General features: G+C 39.1%; 1 protein-coding gene across 1 annotated transcript in view; it reads left to right on the top strand.

Moving 5' to 3' along the window:
- MRC1 (mannose receptor C-type 1) overlaps positions 1 to 16,192 on the top strand; it is a 102,027-nt gene that overhangs the window by 62,883 nt on the left and 22,952 nt on the right. The window contains exons 16-23 of the mRNA XM_070432422.1: positions 285 to 326; positions 1,760 to 1,923; positions 2,993 to 3,060; positions 4,478 to 4,578; positions 5,259 to 5,401; positions 5,790 to 5,904; positions 9,748 to 9,914; positions 12,145 to 12,247. Coding sequence (XP_070288523.1) covers positions 285 to 326; positions 1,760 to 1,923; positions 2,993 to 3,060; positions 4,478 to 4,578; positions 5,259 to 5,401; positions 5,790 to 5,904; positions 9,748 to 9,914; positions 12,145 to 12,247 — 903 coding nt within the window. The remainder of the gene's footprint in view (positions 1 to 284; positions 327 to 1,759; positions 1,924 to 2,992; positions 3,061 to 4,477; positions 4,579 to 5,258; positions 5,402 to 5,789; positions 5,905 to 9,747; positions 9,915 to 12,144; positions 12,248 to 16,192) is intronic.

Below are 16,192 nucleotides of genomic sequence, written 5' to 3' on the forward strand. Positions count from 1 at the left end.
CACTGCTTGCTGTGCCTGAAAACTTTCTTTTGATTTCTGGTGGCCATTATTGTACCTACTTTGTTTATCTCTTCACTCCTACTTCTATTTTCCTTCACTTTCCTCCTCCATAGCATGATAGGAGAATTGGAGTGTAGAAGGGAGGGGGAGGAAAAGAAAAGAGAACAATTAATTTTTTAGCTACATTTAGCTATATTTAGTTATATGAAAATTGTGAAACTAGAAGAATATGTAATAGCAGAAGGGCAGCATACTTTATATTAATTTTTTTGTTTGTTTTCCAGGCCAAACACCAAAACCCGAGCCAACACCAACTCCTGAAGACAGTAGGTGTTTTATTTTCTGATCTCTATATTGATCGCTTTTCTCTGCTCTTTTTTTCTCACAATAAAAAACAAAACAAAACAAAACTTGCCCTAAGAAGGTGGAGAGCAGAAGTTATTAATATCTTTGAAAATCTCATGCAAGTTTGGATCTTTCTCTCCAGACAGATGTTCATGAACACAAATATCAAGCAGATATTAGTACAATGAATGTTTACAAATCAAATCCAAGATCACCGTTCCTTCTTTAGCACAGGTATTAGTTTCCTAGGGCTGCTGTAACAAACTTCCATAAACTTGGTGGCTTAAAGTGACAGCCATTTATTCCCTGACCTGGAAGTAAGAAATATGAACTCAGCTTCACTGAGCTGAAACCAAGGCATTGGCAGGACCATGCTCCCTCCAGAGGCTCAAAGGGGGGATCTATTCCCTTGCCTTTACCAGCTTCTAGAGCCGCATTCCTGGCATTGTTATTTCCTGGCCCCTTTCTTCATCTTCAGAACCAGCAATGTGGCATCTTGCCTCATTGGTCACATTGTTTTCTTCTTCTGGAGTCAACTCTCCCTCTGCCTCCCGCTATCAGGATGCTTGAGATTACATTTAGGGCCCAACCACATAATCTAGGATAGTCTCTCCATCTCCCTTAATTTAGTCCCATCTACCAAGTGCCTTTTCTATGTAAGGCAACATTCACAGATTCCAGAGATTAGGATCTAGATATCTTTGGGAGCTTCTATTTAGCCTACACCAGAGCAGAATCATAGAATTTTAAGGTTTGGCAACAGCCATAGGAGTCTTCCTGGTTTGTGAATTCTTTGGTTTTCCTGTTATACACGAAAGCACCCTAGTCCCATCCATTACAAGTTGTTTGTTCTATTGAGATAAAAGATGCTTTCTCACGGCCTCCACTTCTTACATCCAGAACATCACTGGTGCCTGGATGTAAATCCTTCCAGCTATGTGATCCTATTGATGAAGGTAAAGCTGGAAGTTCCTTTACCCCAGCGGTTCTCAACCTTTGGCGGTCGAATGACCCTTTCACAGGTGTCGCCTAAGACCATCCTGCATATCAGATACATTACGATTCATAACAGTAGCAACAAAAATAATTTTATGGTTGGGTCACAACATGAGGAACTGTATTTAAAGGGCCAGAAGGTTGAGAACCACTGCTTTACCCGATAGAGATACCAGTTCATGGAACTTAGTTGGAGAGAACGTAGTGAGCTTGTACAGAGTTGGTGGCAAGGGGCAATCTGGCCTTAGGTATTTCAGTCTGTATTTAGAAGAAGCATCCTGCTTAATCTGGGCTCTCGGAGTTGCAGACACTTCTGATATAGTAGCTACTCTGCCCTTTTCATTTGTGTGTACCATACATACCAGATTCTTGTATTCACCAAAGTAAAATCCATCACCCTTTTCCATTAATTTTTCAGATCCACCGGTCACTGAAGATGGGTGGGTTATTTACAAAGACTACCAGTATTATTTTAGTAAAGAGTCGGAAACAATGGACAATGCACGAGAATTTTGCAAGAGGAATTTTGGTGATCTTGTTTCCATTCAAAGTGAAAGTGAAAAGAAGTTTCTATGGAAATATGTAAGAAAATGATTAATTTAAGAATGGACCACTGACATGTGTTAAGCAAAGATAATGTCTATAGTTGGTACCCTGTGCTGCAATTTTAAATTATGTGATGAATTTTCACCTTCTAGGGTCAGGGTAAAGACATAAATGTGGGGATGTTGGCCATAATAGAAAGGAATGACCTGTTGCTTGAATATTCAGTGAAGAATCACAGAACCCATCGACAGTTTGTAGTCTGGGCTTTGTGAGGATCCAGACTTCATGGCTTTGAGTTCACTCATTTGATTTTCAAAGATTGTAATATCTAACTAGTTGTTTATATCGATTCTTTGTGTATAGTGCAGGTTGATTATTAATTTAAAAATCTACTTTAGTTGGACCAAATTATTGGTTAATAGGTAGTACATCTTGATTATTCATATAAAAATCTTTCTTGTCAACTAAGAGTAAAGGTGTAATTTGTTTTTTTCTAAGAGTTCTTGGTTCAATCTTTCTCTTTAAAAATCTTCATGGCATTCTTGTTTGTTGCCAGAAAAAGGATAGGAAAGAGAGCAGGAAAAAAAGTTAAACAGTAATGAGAAATAAAGATTTATTTGATTACAAAGGTAGTAAGAGTGTAGTCTGACTTATCTTCATCTTTGTAGATATACCTTGGTTTGAAATTCTCTAATAATTGCACAAATATATGCATGGATCAAGAAGTCTTTCCTTAGACACATAATCCTAAATGGTGACTTTGTTTAACAGATGGCCTTCAACAACCTAATTACTATAGAGCTACTTTAGATATTTGCTTTATAAATGCAAGTTGTTATATAATGTGCATATTTTTATTTTTATTTTATTTTATTTTTTTTTTATTAGTTAAGGTATTACAAATGTGTCCTCATCCCCCCCTTAACCCCCACTTATTTTTATTTTTATGAAAAACATAACATTGGATATACCACAAGATTTCTATATGAATCTCTTCCTTTGAAAAAGTTCCAAATTGGTTGCTTCATTAATGTATAGGTTTTATGTAAGAATTTTCTTATTATGTAAATATAGATTGAACTATATGTAAACTTCCATGTTTTAGGTAAACAGGATGGATGCACAGCCAGCATATTTTATTGGCTTATTGATCAGCTTGGATAGAAAGTTTTCGTAAGTAAATAAAAATAAAATGACTTTGCTTAAGATAGTGATTGGATAAACACCTAAGTTATTTTGAGGATTTTATTTTGCTGAATGCATTTTTAAAAATCCACCAGGGTTCTTAACCTAAAAAGCATCTTTTATAAAACCAAAAAGAATTAGAAATAATCCTGTTAAATGTCTTCAGCATTCTAATTTTTGAATAACTCAAAATCTGATTTAATCTTGCAAAACTTTACCTGTCTTTGTTTTCGAATGCTGTCACCTGTTAGTAAATCAGCTTCTAAGAAGATGTATTATATACATATGAACACTGAATTTATTTTAAAAATTACAATTTCCACTTGGACGCCTTGGCGCACAGAACTAAAGGGTCCTTTTATGTTCCTCCACTCACTGCTTTAACATCACAACTTTGAAAAACGATGTTAACTGCATGAGACGCTTTCCCTTCAAAGAAATGACTCTACCATTTTCCCTAGGGTACAGGGGCCAGGAAAGCTATGGGAGGGAGGAAATTAGTAAGTTTGGGGGGTTTCTTCGCTTGTTCATTTATATACGTGTTCTCCTAAGTCTGAAGAGCAGATATGTCTTTCTGGCTCATGCACAGATGTTTTAGCCACATATGTTCCCTCTGGCTATTATTGCCATTTTTGTGTAATGAGACCTAAACTCACACTTATTATTTTTAAAGATCAGAAATGTTTGAATCTCTTTTGGATAGGCATGAGAGATCTCTTCAATGATCTCTTGGTCCTTTTCCTACTAAATGTCTCTGAATTCCTATAATTTATTAAAATAAATATTGGTCCATATCACTTAAGATAAACCAGAGAAAACATGAAATTTAGAGGACGGGCTTCATGAGAAACTCTACATTCCCAGCCTCTCCATGGTGGTTGTGTTCGTGGCAATGATGCCTAAGAAGTACTATGGGAGATGAGTCAGGAAGCAGGCTCTCACCTGACACCAAATCTGCCAGAGCTTTGATCTTGGACTTTCAGCCTCCAGACAGTGAGAAATAAATTTCTGTTTATAAAAAATAAAAAGAAGTATTATGGGAGGATTTTTGCTCTGACCCACTTCCAAAGTAATGGGCATCTCCATTTCTTCTCCCACTTCAAGGCGAAAGGCAGCTTCTTCCAGGAAGGGCAAAGAAAGCAGACTAGCCAAAGCATCAGGTTGCCACAGAAGCACAATGTACCAGAAGCACCAACCACCTTTGGGGTTTTCTTGCTAGTCTCTCTAGAACCTCTCTCTAGGACCCTCTCTCTAGAACGGCTCTCTAGAATCCTCTCTTCTATTAGCTTAGGATCCTGTGATTCCTTCATCTTGATTGACTTGCCTGTTCCCTCCACTAGGCTGTAGTGTAGCTAGTTATTCTAATGATCGGACTGTTATTAAATGCCTGAATTTTGTTTTCCAGTTGGATGGATGAAAGCAAAGTGAATTTTGTGGCTTGGGCCCCAGGTGAACCCAATTTTGCAAATGACGATGAAAACTGTGTAGTCATGTATGCAAATTCAGGTAGACAATATACGTATCTTGAGTTTGGCTTGTGGTGTGATGTGTCATTTGTTACCTCCTTAGGCTAAAAGTAGAAGGTTGTGCAATTAAGTCAGAAAGAAGAGAGAATAAAGGAGAGTTCTAATTTTAGCCATCTAATCATTGAATTTTTAAAGCAAAGGGGTACTTAACATTTATTCTATTAAATTACACAATCATCTCACTTCTCATCTTATGAAATATTTTTTTATGTTCTTATTTGAAGAAAATACCCAGAATGTTTATCTCCTTTATCTCTCTCTCCAGTCTTTGTCTTCTAAATTGGAATAAAGATAGAACCTATCTGTTGAGAAAATTAAACAAGATAATACTTCTAAAACACTAAATAAATGTTTGGTATATAGAGAGTTTGTTATAACATTATTACCATTTGCTGTGACTGGCTATTTAGATACTATATCTGTAATTCCAAGTGTGTACATGGCTCATAGGAAGCTCTTTATAAAGTTGAACTATTATTAGTTCAAGTGAAAGAGTGAAAGGATGTTGCATTGGCTTTTTGAGTCACTTGCATGAATTAAAGTTTGGTTGTAGTCTAAACCACTTTTGAGAACCTTTCATATATGTATATATATAAATATATATGTATATATGCATTTTTAAACATGCAAATCTAATTTAACTATTTTGTTCTTTGCCAGGGCTTTGGAATGACATTAATTGTGGTTATCCAAATCCCTTCATCTGCCAGCGACATAACAGCAGCATCAATGCCACAGTGATTCCTACCACGCCCCCGGCCCCAGGAGGTTGCAAGGAAGGTTGGAGTTTCTACAACAACAAGGTGAGAAAAAATGAGTTGCAATCTTGACACTGATTCTTCTATGGAGAGTGGCAATGCAAATCTTTCAGCTGAAAATTAGCTTTTTCTTTACTTCATCATTTTAGTAATTTTTAGGCAAGAATTGGTGGAGATTCCCATGTCAAATTCTTTATGGAAATTACGAGTATATATGAATATATTGTCCAAATGGTTGTACCCTTTGTCCAAAAAGAGAAAAGAGGTTTGCAAAAAAAGTTTGTAATAAAACTTACTCAATATTTTAGATCTCTATTTGGTTGTGAGGGAATTTATATTTAGCTATAATCTTTATAAATAATTTTGATGTAGTTCAGTAGACTTTTTAGTAGTATCTTTAGTTAATCACTGGATTTTTTTCCTTTCATCCCAGTGTCTCAAAATCTTTGGATTTGTTGAACAAGAAAGAAAAACATGGCAAGAGGCACGAAAAGCTTGCATAGGATTTGGAGGGAATCTGGTATCCATACGCAATGAAAGAGAGCAAGGTATGCAGGCCATTGTACATTCAATCATGCATTTGAACATGTAATTTTTTCATGAAATTATGGAATACTAGAGACTCAGTGCATGAAATTCATGCACTCAGAGGGATCCCTCAGCCTGGCCTGTGCCCCCTCGCAGTCTGGGAGCCCTCAGGGCATGTCTGACTGACAGCTTAGGTCCACTCCCTGCCTAAGCCAGCAGTCGGACATCCTTAGTGCTGCCGTGGAGGCGGGAGAGGCTCCTGCCACCACTGCTGCGTTTGCCAGCTGTGAGCCCAGCTTCTGGCTGAGCAGCGCTCCCCCTGTGGGAGCACACTGACCACCAGGGGGCAGCTCCTGTATTGAGCATCTACCCCCTGGTGGTCAGTGAGCATCATAGCGACCGGTCGTTCTGCCGTTTGGTCGATTTTCATATTAGCCTTTTATTATATAGGATTGTGATTGAAAATGAGTTTGTGGTTTTCAATAGGAAAAAGTAGAAAGGGGAAAAAAATCAAGTCCATAGTGAGAACTATTTTATTTTATTCAGTTGTAGGCACCATGCTGGACATCTATATATATCAAAGCCTAAGCGACTGTTATAACCAGACAACCAGATGACCAGCTGGTAGCTATGATATGTACTGACCACCAGGGGGCAGATGCTCAATGCAGGAGCTGCCCCCTTGTGGTCAGTGCACTCCCACAGCCAACCTCCTGTGGTGGGGAACCTCCCACAGTCCCCCCCCCCCCCACCCCACCCCCCCCCCTCCCCGCCGGCCCTGACCGGCCCCAATTGGCCCCTATCACCAGCCAGGCTGAGGAACCCCACCCATGCATGAATTCATGCAGTAGGCCTCTTGTTTTGCATATAAGTCCCTCTTCATTGTCAGAACAACTCTGTGAAGCAGGTATCACTACCCCACTTTGTGAGTGGGAAAGTGGTGTTCAGAGAACCTGGAATCAGGAGCTTGCTGAGTAAACAATAGGGTTGGGAATCAAGCTGGGTCTCCCAGTTTACATCCCATTCTGTTTCCACCAAACCAGCTTGCTCCCCAAAGAAGCAAAGCAATAGAGTCGTTCTAGTAGTAAATGAGAAATTGCTGATTTCCCATTTACTGCTTTTCTAGTCATGTTACCACATAACTTATAATGCAATAAAATTGATTTTGGAATATAAACTTTGAATAAATTGAGAAATGTATTTTGATAAAATATAAGGATAAGCCAGAGCTCTGAAGAAGAGCACTGAAGGAGAAAACATACCCGAACCATATGGCAGGTTGTAAAATTCACTGCTCTCAGATGAAAGGTGCTTGACCACTTCTGCATGGACCTCTCCGAGCCACCTTATCTGAAATAGATGTTAGGTTGAATTTGTGACTTGCCTCTTTAAGGAGGATGTTGACCAGCTGGAGGTTATTCAGATGAAAGTGACTAAACTGATGAAAGGTTGGAAACCACAGCAAGTGGCAAGTGAGGAATGTTTGAGAGGCCCCGCCGGTTTCACAGCCTAGAAAAGAGAGGATGTGGCTTTTCAAGGATCCTCCTATGTGGTTCCAGAAGGAAGGCCTAGAACCAATGAGTGGCAGTTACAGGGAAATATATTTAGGCTTAAACTTAGGAGACCGTTCTAGCAATTAGAACTGATTGGATGGGCTGCTTCATGTTCTCTAAAGGGCTGTGAAAACGCTTAAACTGAAAGGTACTCAAATGGATGCCATAGAGTCCTATCTATTGACTAGTACATAGTGTGGAAGAAGCTCAATAAATGTTTGTTGTACAAGTGAATGGATGCAATGTTGTAGGTGAGAGATGTGGTCTGAGTAATTTCTGAATTCCTTTTTGGTCCCAAGATTCTTTGGCGTCTAAAATCACATTCTGTATAAATGGTATTATCTCAAAAAATACAAGAAGAAAGAAAGACACTAGACCCTGTTTGGCACCCTCCCAAATGCTCATTTTGCTCCGTCGATGTGCTGACTGCTCTCTTGGAACACGTTGTATGCTAAACCAACCACGCGTTCCCTGAGCACTTTTGACAAGTTCAGTAACTTGCCAGACACTAAAGCAAGAGGGTCAAACCATAGCATACAATAAAAAAATTGTAAGACTATAATATCCACATTTCTCCAACTAGCCTACCACATTTTGGGCTTTGCTACCCAGCAGAGGAACACAATAATTGATCCCTCTCTTAACCACAAAGGGCTGATTCCTGGCATAACAAAATTAGAACCTGGGTAATAGAGATGTGCAGAAGGAAACAATTTTCACATAAAATAACATTATTCCTGGCAAAACAGGCACACGTTGTTGAATTCTTATTGTGGTTTTTGGCAGAAAAAAAAAAGTCAGTGCTGAAATATTGGCAGTAGAGCTTTTCCACATTTAATTTTGAGTTGGGGATAGGGTAAAAGTTATGATCTTCTTTAGGAAATAAAACTAAAATAAATATCTACCCATGCTCTCCTCTCTCTCTCTCTGAAAAATGTTAGAAGACAAAACAATTTTTTTAACCTTTAATTAATTGAAAAATAGGCACATTCCTGAGCATCTACTACTCTGCAAAAGAGTAATCACGGAGCAATGGGCTTTCTATGGAATTGTTTGTTCTTTTTTAAAAAAATATATATTTTATTGATTTTTTACAGAGAGGAAGGGAGACGGATGTAGAGTTAGAAACATTAATCAGCTGCCTCTTGCACACCCCCTACTGGGGATGTGCCGGCAACCAAGGTGCATGCCCTTGACCGGAATCAAACCTGGGACCCTTCAGTCCGCAGGCTGACGCTCTCTCCATGGAGCCGAACCTGTTAGGGCGGAATTGTTTGTTCTTGAATAAACAGATAATTGTGCCTCTGCAGGCTTCTCTGTATTTTGCATTTTCTATTAGTAACTTTAGTGCTTAGTCATTCAGTTTTCTATTTGCACTCAGGAGTCGTGTTTGCACATAAATATTTAGAAATTGTTGTTCTGTGGAATTGGTGCGTATCCGCCGAGGCGCCCACAGGTGCCGGCAGGTGTTCCCGGCCCAGAAGATAGCTGCTGTGGGAAACGTGGGGAGGCCTCAGGGAGGCGGGAGGGGCGCTTGCACATTGAAGCCTTTTACTGCTTCTGGATATTTTCCACCATCCCTTCTGCCCCGGGATTGATAAGGATACAAGAGGCCATATTTGTTCTACATCCGTTGAATTTTTCTAGCTCTCTCCTCATCATGTGAGTGCTTAGCATCAGGGTGCCCTCTGGGTCCAAGCACACTCCCTGGACAGCTGCTGAGCCCTAGGAGTTGGCTGCCCAGGGCGCGTTCCAGTTGGGCAGCTCTTCTGGTTTGGCAAGGCATGTGATCATTTGACAGTCCAAAGTGTCTTGTTTTGATAAATAGTGTTCATTGAAAAAACTTTTCTGGATGAAGAGCCCTCTCTGTGCCTAGTCGTTCTAATCAGATTATTTTATTTCTGGAATCAGGATGTCTGCTAACTCAGGTGACAGGGCATGAATTAGGAAAATGTACCTCTTCTGCAGGCTTGTCGGCAGCTGCAACGCAGATCGGGGGGTGGGGCAGACTTTAGGCTCCCTTGTCCCAGGGCCCCAGGGCCCTTGGGCAGGGCACAACCTGTGCAGCTGTCTGTAGTGGCCCAGATAAAACCTCGACTTCTATTGTATGAAACTTTTTAAAGTCCCGAGCTGAAGCAATAACACAATGCAAGGTTAGAAAGCGTGTGTTTTCATGGTATGCACTTTTAAATAATAATGAAGACACTGTTCACATGCTTGATATTTTTAAATTAATGTATTTTGAATATTTTCCATATTTTCAGTATTTCCCGCCGAAATTACAAATTATCTTGTGATACTTTCTTTCAGCATTTCTTACCTATCATATGAAAGATTCCACTTTTAATGCCTGGATTGGGCTGAATGATGTCAACTCAGAGCATACGTTCCTGTGGACGGATGGGCGAGGAGTTCACTACACCAACTGGGGGAAAGGTTACCCCGGCGGAAGAAGGAGCAGTCTTTCGTATGAAGATGTAAATATCACTTTCAAGTCAGCTCTCTATACCCTATCAGTTTGTTTAAAGTCATCATATTCTCGATTAATCTGAGAAAAATCAACCAGAGTGCTTCTTGGTCTGATTCATTCTTGCAGATTTGAACTGTTTCAGACCAAGCCAGCCATGAAAGAAGGGGTACAGATTCAGCTAAGAACTCTTCAGTGTGAGGGTGGCAGCAGTGAGGGACAAGGAAAGCCAGCTCCATGGTGAGCCTAGTCAGTCATGGCGAACCTTTTGAGCTCAGCATGTCAGCATTTTGAAAAACCCTAACTCAACTTTGGTGCCGTGTCACATATAGAAATTTTTTGATATTTGCAACCATAGTAAAGCAAAGACTTATATTTTTGATATTTATTTTATATATTTAAATGCCATTTAACAGAGAAAAATCAACCAAAAATATGAGTTCGCGTGTCACCTCTGACACGCGTGTCATAGGTTCGCCATCACTGGCCTCGGTGATAGGCAGGAGGGAACTGGGACCCAGCGTTAGCAGCTGCCCCGAACTCCTGAAGCTGGTGTAGTGTTTGGGGTGTAGTCTGGAAGCTACTACTACTTCTAACGATGTCCTCTTCCTCCCCATCATCATTACTGAGCGAATGTTTGTAGAATGCTTACTATGTGCCAAACACGGTGCTAAGGACTTTAGTACAATAACCTAAGAGACAGAAGATTGCTTCTTTATTTTACTGCTTTTAATCTCATATCATCGAACAGTCAACTAATCAGTGTTAAACACCGCGCTGAGCATTGTGAAAAACATTAAGATTTTGTTCTTAAAGAAGCTCACACTGAAGCTAGACCACAAGTATTATGTAAGAAAAAAGACAGCAAAGAAATGCAAGTGCATAATTAGCACCAGCTCTAAAGCAGGTAGTAGTTTGGAGGAAAGGAATTGACTATTGGATGGACTGGTTTAATTAGTCAACACTTACCCGTGGAGCCCTTCACTGAGTGGAGGGAAGGAATATGAGAAAGAATCGCTAGGGGTCTTTTCCTCGAGAAGTTTCAAACGTAATGCGAGGGGCACTTGGTGGGAGGATGGGGAAGGCCCTGTTAGGTGGGCAAGGTGAGTAAAGTCTTCCAGAGAAAGGCACAAGGTAGGTGTGTTCAGGAATACGTGGTTTGGATATAGCAGGGGTTTTATGCAAAAAAAGAAATAGGAGTAAGCTTTGAAAGGTGGAAAACAGAATTTAGAGAAATTTAAATGCCTTGGGAAAGGCTTGAGCAGGAAAATGATCTGATCAAAATGACTTCTTTATGAGAATTAATTTGCAGAGTGGGTACATTTTGGTGACGGGTAAGTCATTTTCTGTGGAGAAGTCCTTTGACTCCTCTTTACATTAATGAGGCCTGAAAACTTACTGAAGAAATTAAAGTAGAATGGAGTGGGATAGGTTTTGCTTAGCAAGATTTCTGAGACGAGAGGTGAATTTCAAGTAAAGCAAAAACAAATTATTATTGTACAAGTGTTTTTTAGAACATAAAGAAAAGCAGAAACAACACAAACAAAATCAGTAATCTCACCCTTTAGTTAAAAAGCATTGCTACTTGTTGTTGATTTTATTCCTAGACTTGTTCTTAGAGTGTCTAAAAATTTATATTTCAAAAAAAAGGAGAAAGAAATCGAAACACATGTATGGTGATGTTACAGTTTCAGGACTTGAAAAATGGAAAGGTGAAATACAGTTTGATAAAGAGAGTGGGAGAGAACTTTCCATATGCATTTTGTGGTGGAAACCTGCTTATTGTATACAGGTTTTCAGGACTACGCCAGAGATTCTGAACTAGGATGATGGAAGAGAAATACGGAAGGGAGATGGAGATGAGGGAAGAACCTTTGAAATACAGGATTGGGGGTTCCTAACAGTCAAGACTCTTGGGATAGTGAGGGTGGAGGCAGGGAGGTGGAGAAGACAACCATAGCGATATTAGCTGTGGATATAGAAATTAATGAAATTTCTGAGAGCAGAGTTCCTCGGAACTGTATCTAAAATGTATCCAACTCTATTTGATTTTTCAGTTAAATAGCAAGAGTTCATTGTGAGGGATCCACCTGGAAAGTTGGGGCAGGGCATGGAAAATAGGGATGAATTGAACTTGCTGTAAATGAATGAGGACAATGTTAAAACTTGGAGTTTTGGCTTAATAATGAATTGATTTAAATAATTTTTGGTTCCCACTCTCCCCCTCCCTAAATATGCAGGCTGACTGTGTTGTTATCATTGGAACGAAGTCTAAGGAGGCAGGAAAGTGGATGGACGACACCTGTGACAGTAAGCGAGGCTACATATGCCAGACACATCCCGGTGAGTTCTACGGTCTCCCCACCTGTAAGAGCTGGAGCTTTTAAATATGTTTTTTTTAATGACCCCCTCGTTTTTTTTTTTCCTGGGAACCTTAAACTGCTCTGAAAACTAAAGCCTTATTTTTAAAAAAGGATCCCCTTACACCCCGGCGGGTTTGATTCTCACTGTAATCCGTGCGTGCCTGTGGCAGACAAAATGGGTGATATTTTCTGTAAATCATGAGTGTGCCCTCTCTTCCATTACCAGAAAGTTTTGTGCGGATTAAACGTGAAGTTAAAACTCTTTCTAATTTTGTTAGAAACTTGGGATGTTTGCCTACTTGTTTGTAAAAACAAAGAGTAAGAATGTCTCATTTCAACTTGCATAATTTGATAAACAGGGACACAAAACATAATATATACATATATGTTCTCTTTCTTAAAAAATGTAGCTACATGACTTGTGTTCCTTTTGTCAGTTTAGAAAGCCTGACTATAGTTAAATGAAAATAAAACAGAGTATGTGGATATTTACTGAGATTCAAGATTATGGTTATACGCATTTTGCTTTCTGGCGAAGCTGGAATAAAAATGTCTAGCTACACAAGAAGAATGCCAGAAATTAAGAAAATCAACTAGAGATAAGGGTTGAGGTGGGGTTTGCTGTCATCCTAAGTACAGCTCTTGGGGGATCAGTTTGAGTTAAAGGGTACTTCTTCCAGAACTAAAATGTTTTTCTACTTCCTGGGGAATCAGGGAACTAGCACCAGCTCTGAGTAATGCCGATGATGACTGAAAATCACTTCAGGTACTTGCTGATGATTGAAAAGTATTGCAGACATTCTAACCTTTATTAATCCCCAAGCCAGTTTCTTCCGGAATCAAAGTACCCATATGTACCATGGGGCTGAGAAAAGAACTCTTTCAATGTCATTAAGAATTCTGTACCAGATTTAGCTGTAAGCCTCACCAACAGTTACAGAAACTTTAAGCACTATAACATGTTATCTTTTTTGCGATTTTTAATAGTCTTCTAGTTTCACTCTTAATTAGCTTGTAGAATTGCGATTGCATCGGCTTTAAACTATCATTATGTCATCATTTTTTATTATCTGAACGAAATTGAGGCAGCTATTGCATTAATGATTACAATTTAATTAAACACCTGTACTATAAAAAAAGAGGCCATGTCCCTTCTCTCTCTACACTGTGCCCCACAGGACCAGAGTCTTAGGCCCAGTAATGCCATCTGTGCCTCTGCTATTTGGGCAAAGAGAAGAGGCTCCTTCTAGGAGTGAATGATGATTCCCATGCTTACTTAAAATCTTTTTTCTTGTTATTATAAATGTAAGTGATAGAGTATTTGCCAACAATGAAAATATTTTTGAAGATTTAGGCTTAAGGAAAGGTGTTAAAGTATTAAAGTGAAAAAGGCAGACCATAACATTTTATAGACTGTCAATTATGGAAAACAAAACAAGACGCTATGAACTCCCTTTTAAATAAAGACAATGAAAATAAGAATAGTGGCTATATTTGAATGGTGGGGTTAGGATGATAGTGTCCTCATTTATCATATTTTTCAAAATCTCTCTCTATATATAACATATACAAATATATGAATAAAAAATATAAAACATATGTAAATAAAAAACTTTTAAAATACATATGTTCTCTGTTGAAAATTTATAAAATACAAAATATATAAAGAAGATAAAATATTGCCCACAATCTAGCCTCTCAATATTTTAGATTTTTTAAAATAAGTTTTTCATAAACAAGCAAATTGGACAGATGAGCAAAGTTGTCTAGTTATTGTTGTTGCTGTTTTTCTCTATCTCAAGCCTCCTTTTCTACTTTTTGTGACCCAAAAATTTCCCAACAACGTTTAAGACAAACCCAAGCTGGGAAATGTAACATTTTAGGGACCCTGGCCTAGGTCTCTTGGTTTAATGATATTCTACCAACACAAGGTGGCAGCAACAACAGAAGAAAGAGGAAGCTGCTGCCACCTGCTGAATTGGAGTTGTTGCCTTCCCAGTGTAATCACAAGAAAGTTTGGCCTTTGTGTAGAGCAGAACAAGGCAGATGGTAGGTTGGGCTGATACACAGTGGAACAGGCAGAAAAGTGGCCAAGACAAAACCTATAGGCACGGTTATCTAGAACCCTAGACCAGAGCTTGGCAAGCTTTTCATGTAAAGAAACAAATTGTAAATATTTTAGCCTTTGCAGGACACACAATATCAACTGCCAACTACTCAACTCTGAAGATGGAAGAGGGAAGTTCAGAAAGCCAAAATGATTCTGACTTAAAAGGGCTCCAGTCCCCAAGTCATTTTGGATAAGATATGGGCTGCTGGGTGACAGGCACAGGAAGTCACGAGTAGGGACAGCTTGATCCTGAGATCAAGGGTAAATGAAGCAGGCGCTCATGTATGGCTTTATTCCAGAACTTAAACCTGTCTCTTGAAGGGGTGTTACTCACGGGAGGGCTCACTGAGATACAAATAGATGCAAATTCATGGATAGAGTGGAACAGTAGGGGAGGAAGAGGAAGACTGTTCTTGACCTTGAAATTTGACCAACATGGAAAAATAAAGATTAGGAATGATAGGATGATAGATATTATTTAATTGATGGGATTAAACTGTGTCATTTATTTCACCCAGATACTATATCTCATTCAGTTTGCAAGCTTTTTTTTTAATTTAGAAACTTAATTTTATAATTACCTTAATATTCTAAATACAGTTTGGAAATTATTATTTTTTTTTCTTTTCTTTTTTTTTTTTTTTTTTTTTTTCGCTAAAAGTATTACAAAGTGTATTACATAAGTGTCCTTTTTTCCCCCCCGCCCTTGACAGACCCCTGCCCTCCCTTACCCCCCAGTGTCTTATGTCCATTAGTTATGGTTATATGGATGCATACCAGTCCTTCGGTTGATCTCTTAATCCCCTCCCCCCTCCCCCCCAACCCTCCCTGGCATTCCCACTGCAGTTTGACAATCAGTTTGAGGCAGCTCTGCCTCTGTATCTATTATTGTTCAAAAGTTTGTAATGGTCTTTATTATCCATGAATGAGTGAGATCATGTGGTATTTTTCCTTCATTGACTGGCTTATTTCACTTAGCATAATGCTCTCCAGTTCCATCCATGCTGTTGCAAATGGTAAGAATTCCTTCTTTTTTACAGCAGCATAGTATTCCATCGTGTAGATGTACCACAGCTTTCTAATCCATTCATCTACTGATGGGCACTTAGGCTGTTTCCAGATCTTAGCTATGGTGAATTGTGCTGCTATGAACATCGGGGTGCATATATCCTTTCTGATTGGTGTTTCTGGTTTCTTGGGATATATTCCTAGTAGTGGTATCACAGGGTCAAATGGGAGTTCCATTTCCAATTTTTTGAGGAACCTCCATACTGCCTTCCATAGTGGCTGCACCAGTCTGCATTCCCACCAGCAGTGCACAAGTGTTCCTTTTTCTCCACATCCTCTCCAGCACTTGTCGTTTGTTGATTTGTTGATGATGGCCATTCTGACAGGTGTGAGATGGTACCTCATTGTTGTTTTGATTTGCATCTCTCGGATGATTAGTGACTTTGAGCATGTTTTCATATGTCTCTTGGCTTTCTGAATGTCCTCTTTTGAAAGGTGTCTATTTAGATCCTTGGCCCATTTTTTGATTGGATTGTTTATCTTCTTTTTGTTAAGTTGTATGAGTTCCCTATAAATTTTGGAGATTAAGCCCTTATCAGATATGACGTTGGCAAATATGTTTTCCCACGAGGTGGGTTTTCTTGTTGTTTTGTTGATGGTTTCTTTTGCTGTGCAGAAGCTTTTTATTTTGATGTAGTCCCATTTGTTCAGTTTCTCTTTAGTTTCAACTGCCCTAGGAGCTGTATCAGTGAAGAAATTGTTTTGGCATATGTCTGAGATTTTGCTGCCTTTGTATTCTTCTAGAGT

This window comes from Myotis yumanensis, unplaced genomic scaffold, assembly GCF_028538775.1.
Source record: "Myotis yumanensis isolate MYYU_CA2020_CCGP unplaced genomic scaffold, mMyoYum1.0.hap1 SCAF_1, whole genome shotgun sequence".
NCBI classification, from domain to species: domain Eukaryota; kingdom Metazoa; phylum Chordata; class Mammalia; order Chiroptera; family Vespertilionidae; genus Myotis; species Myotis yumanensis.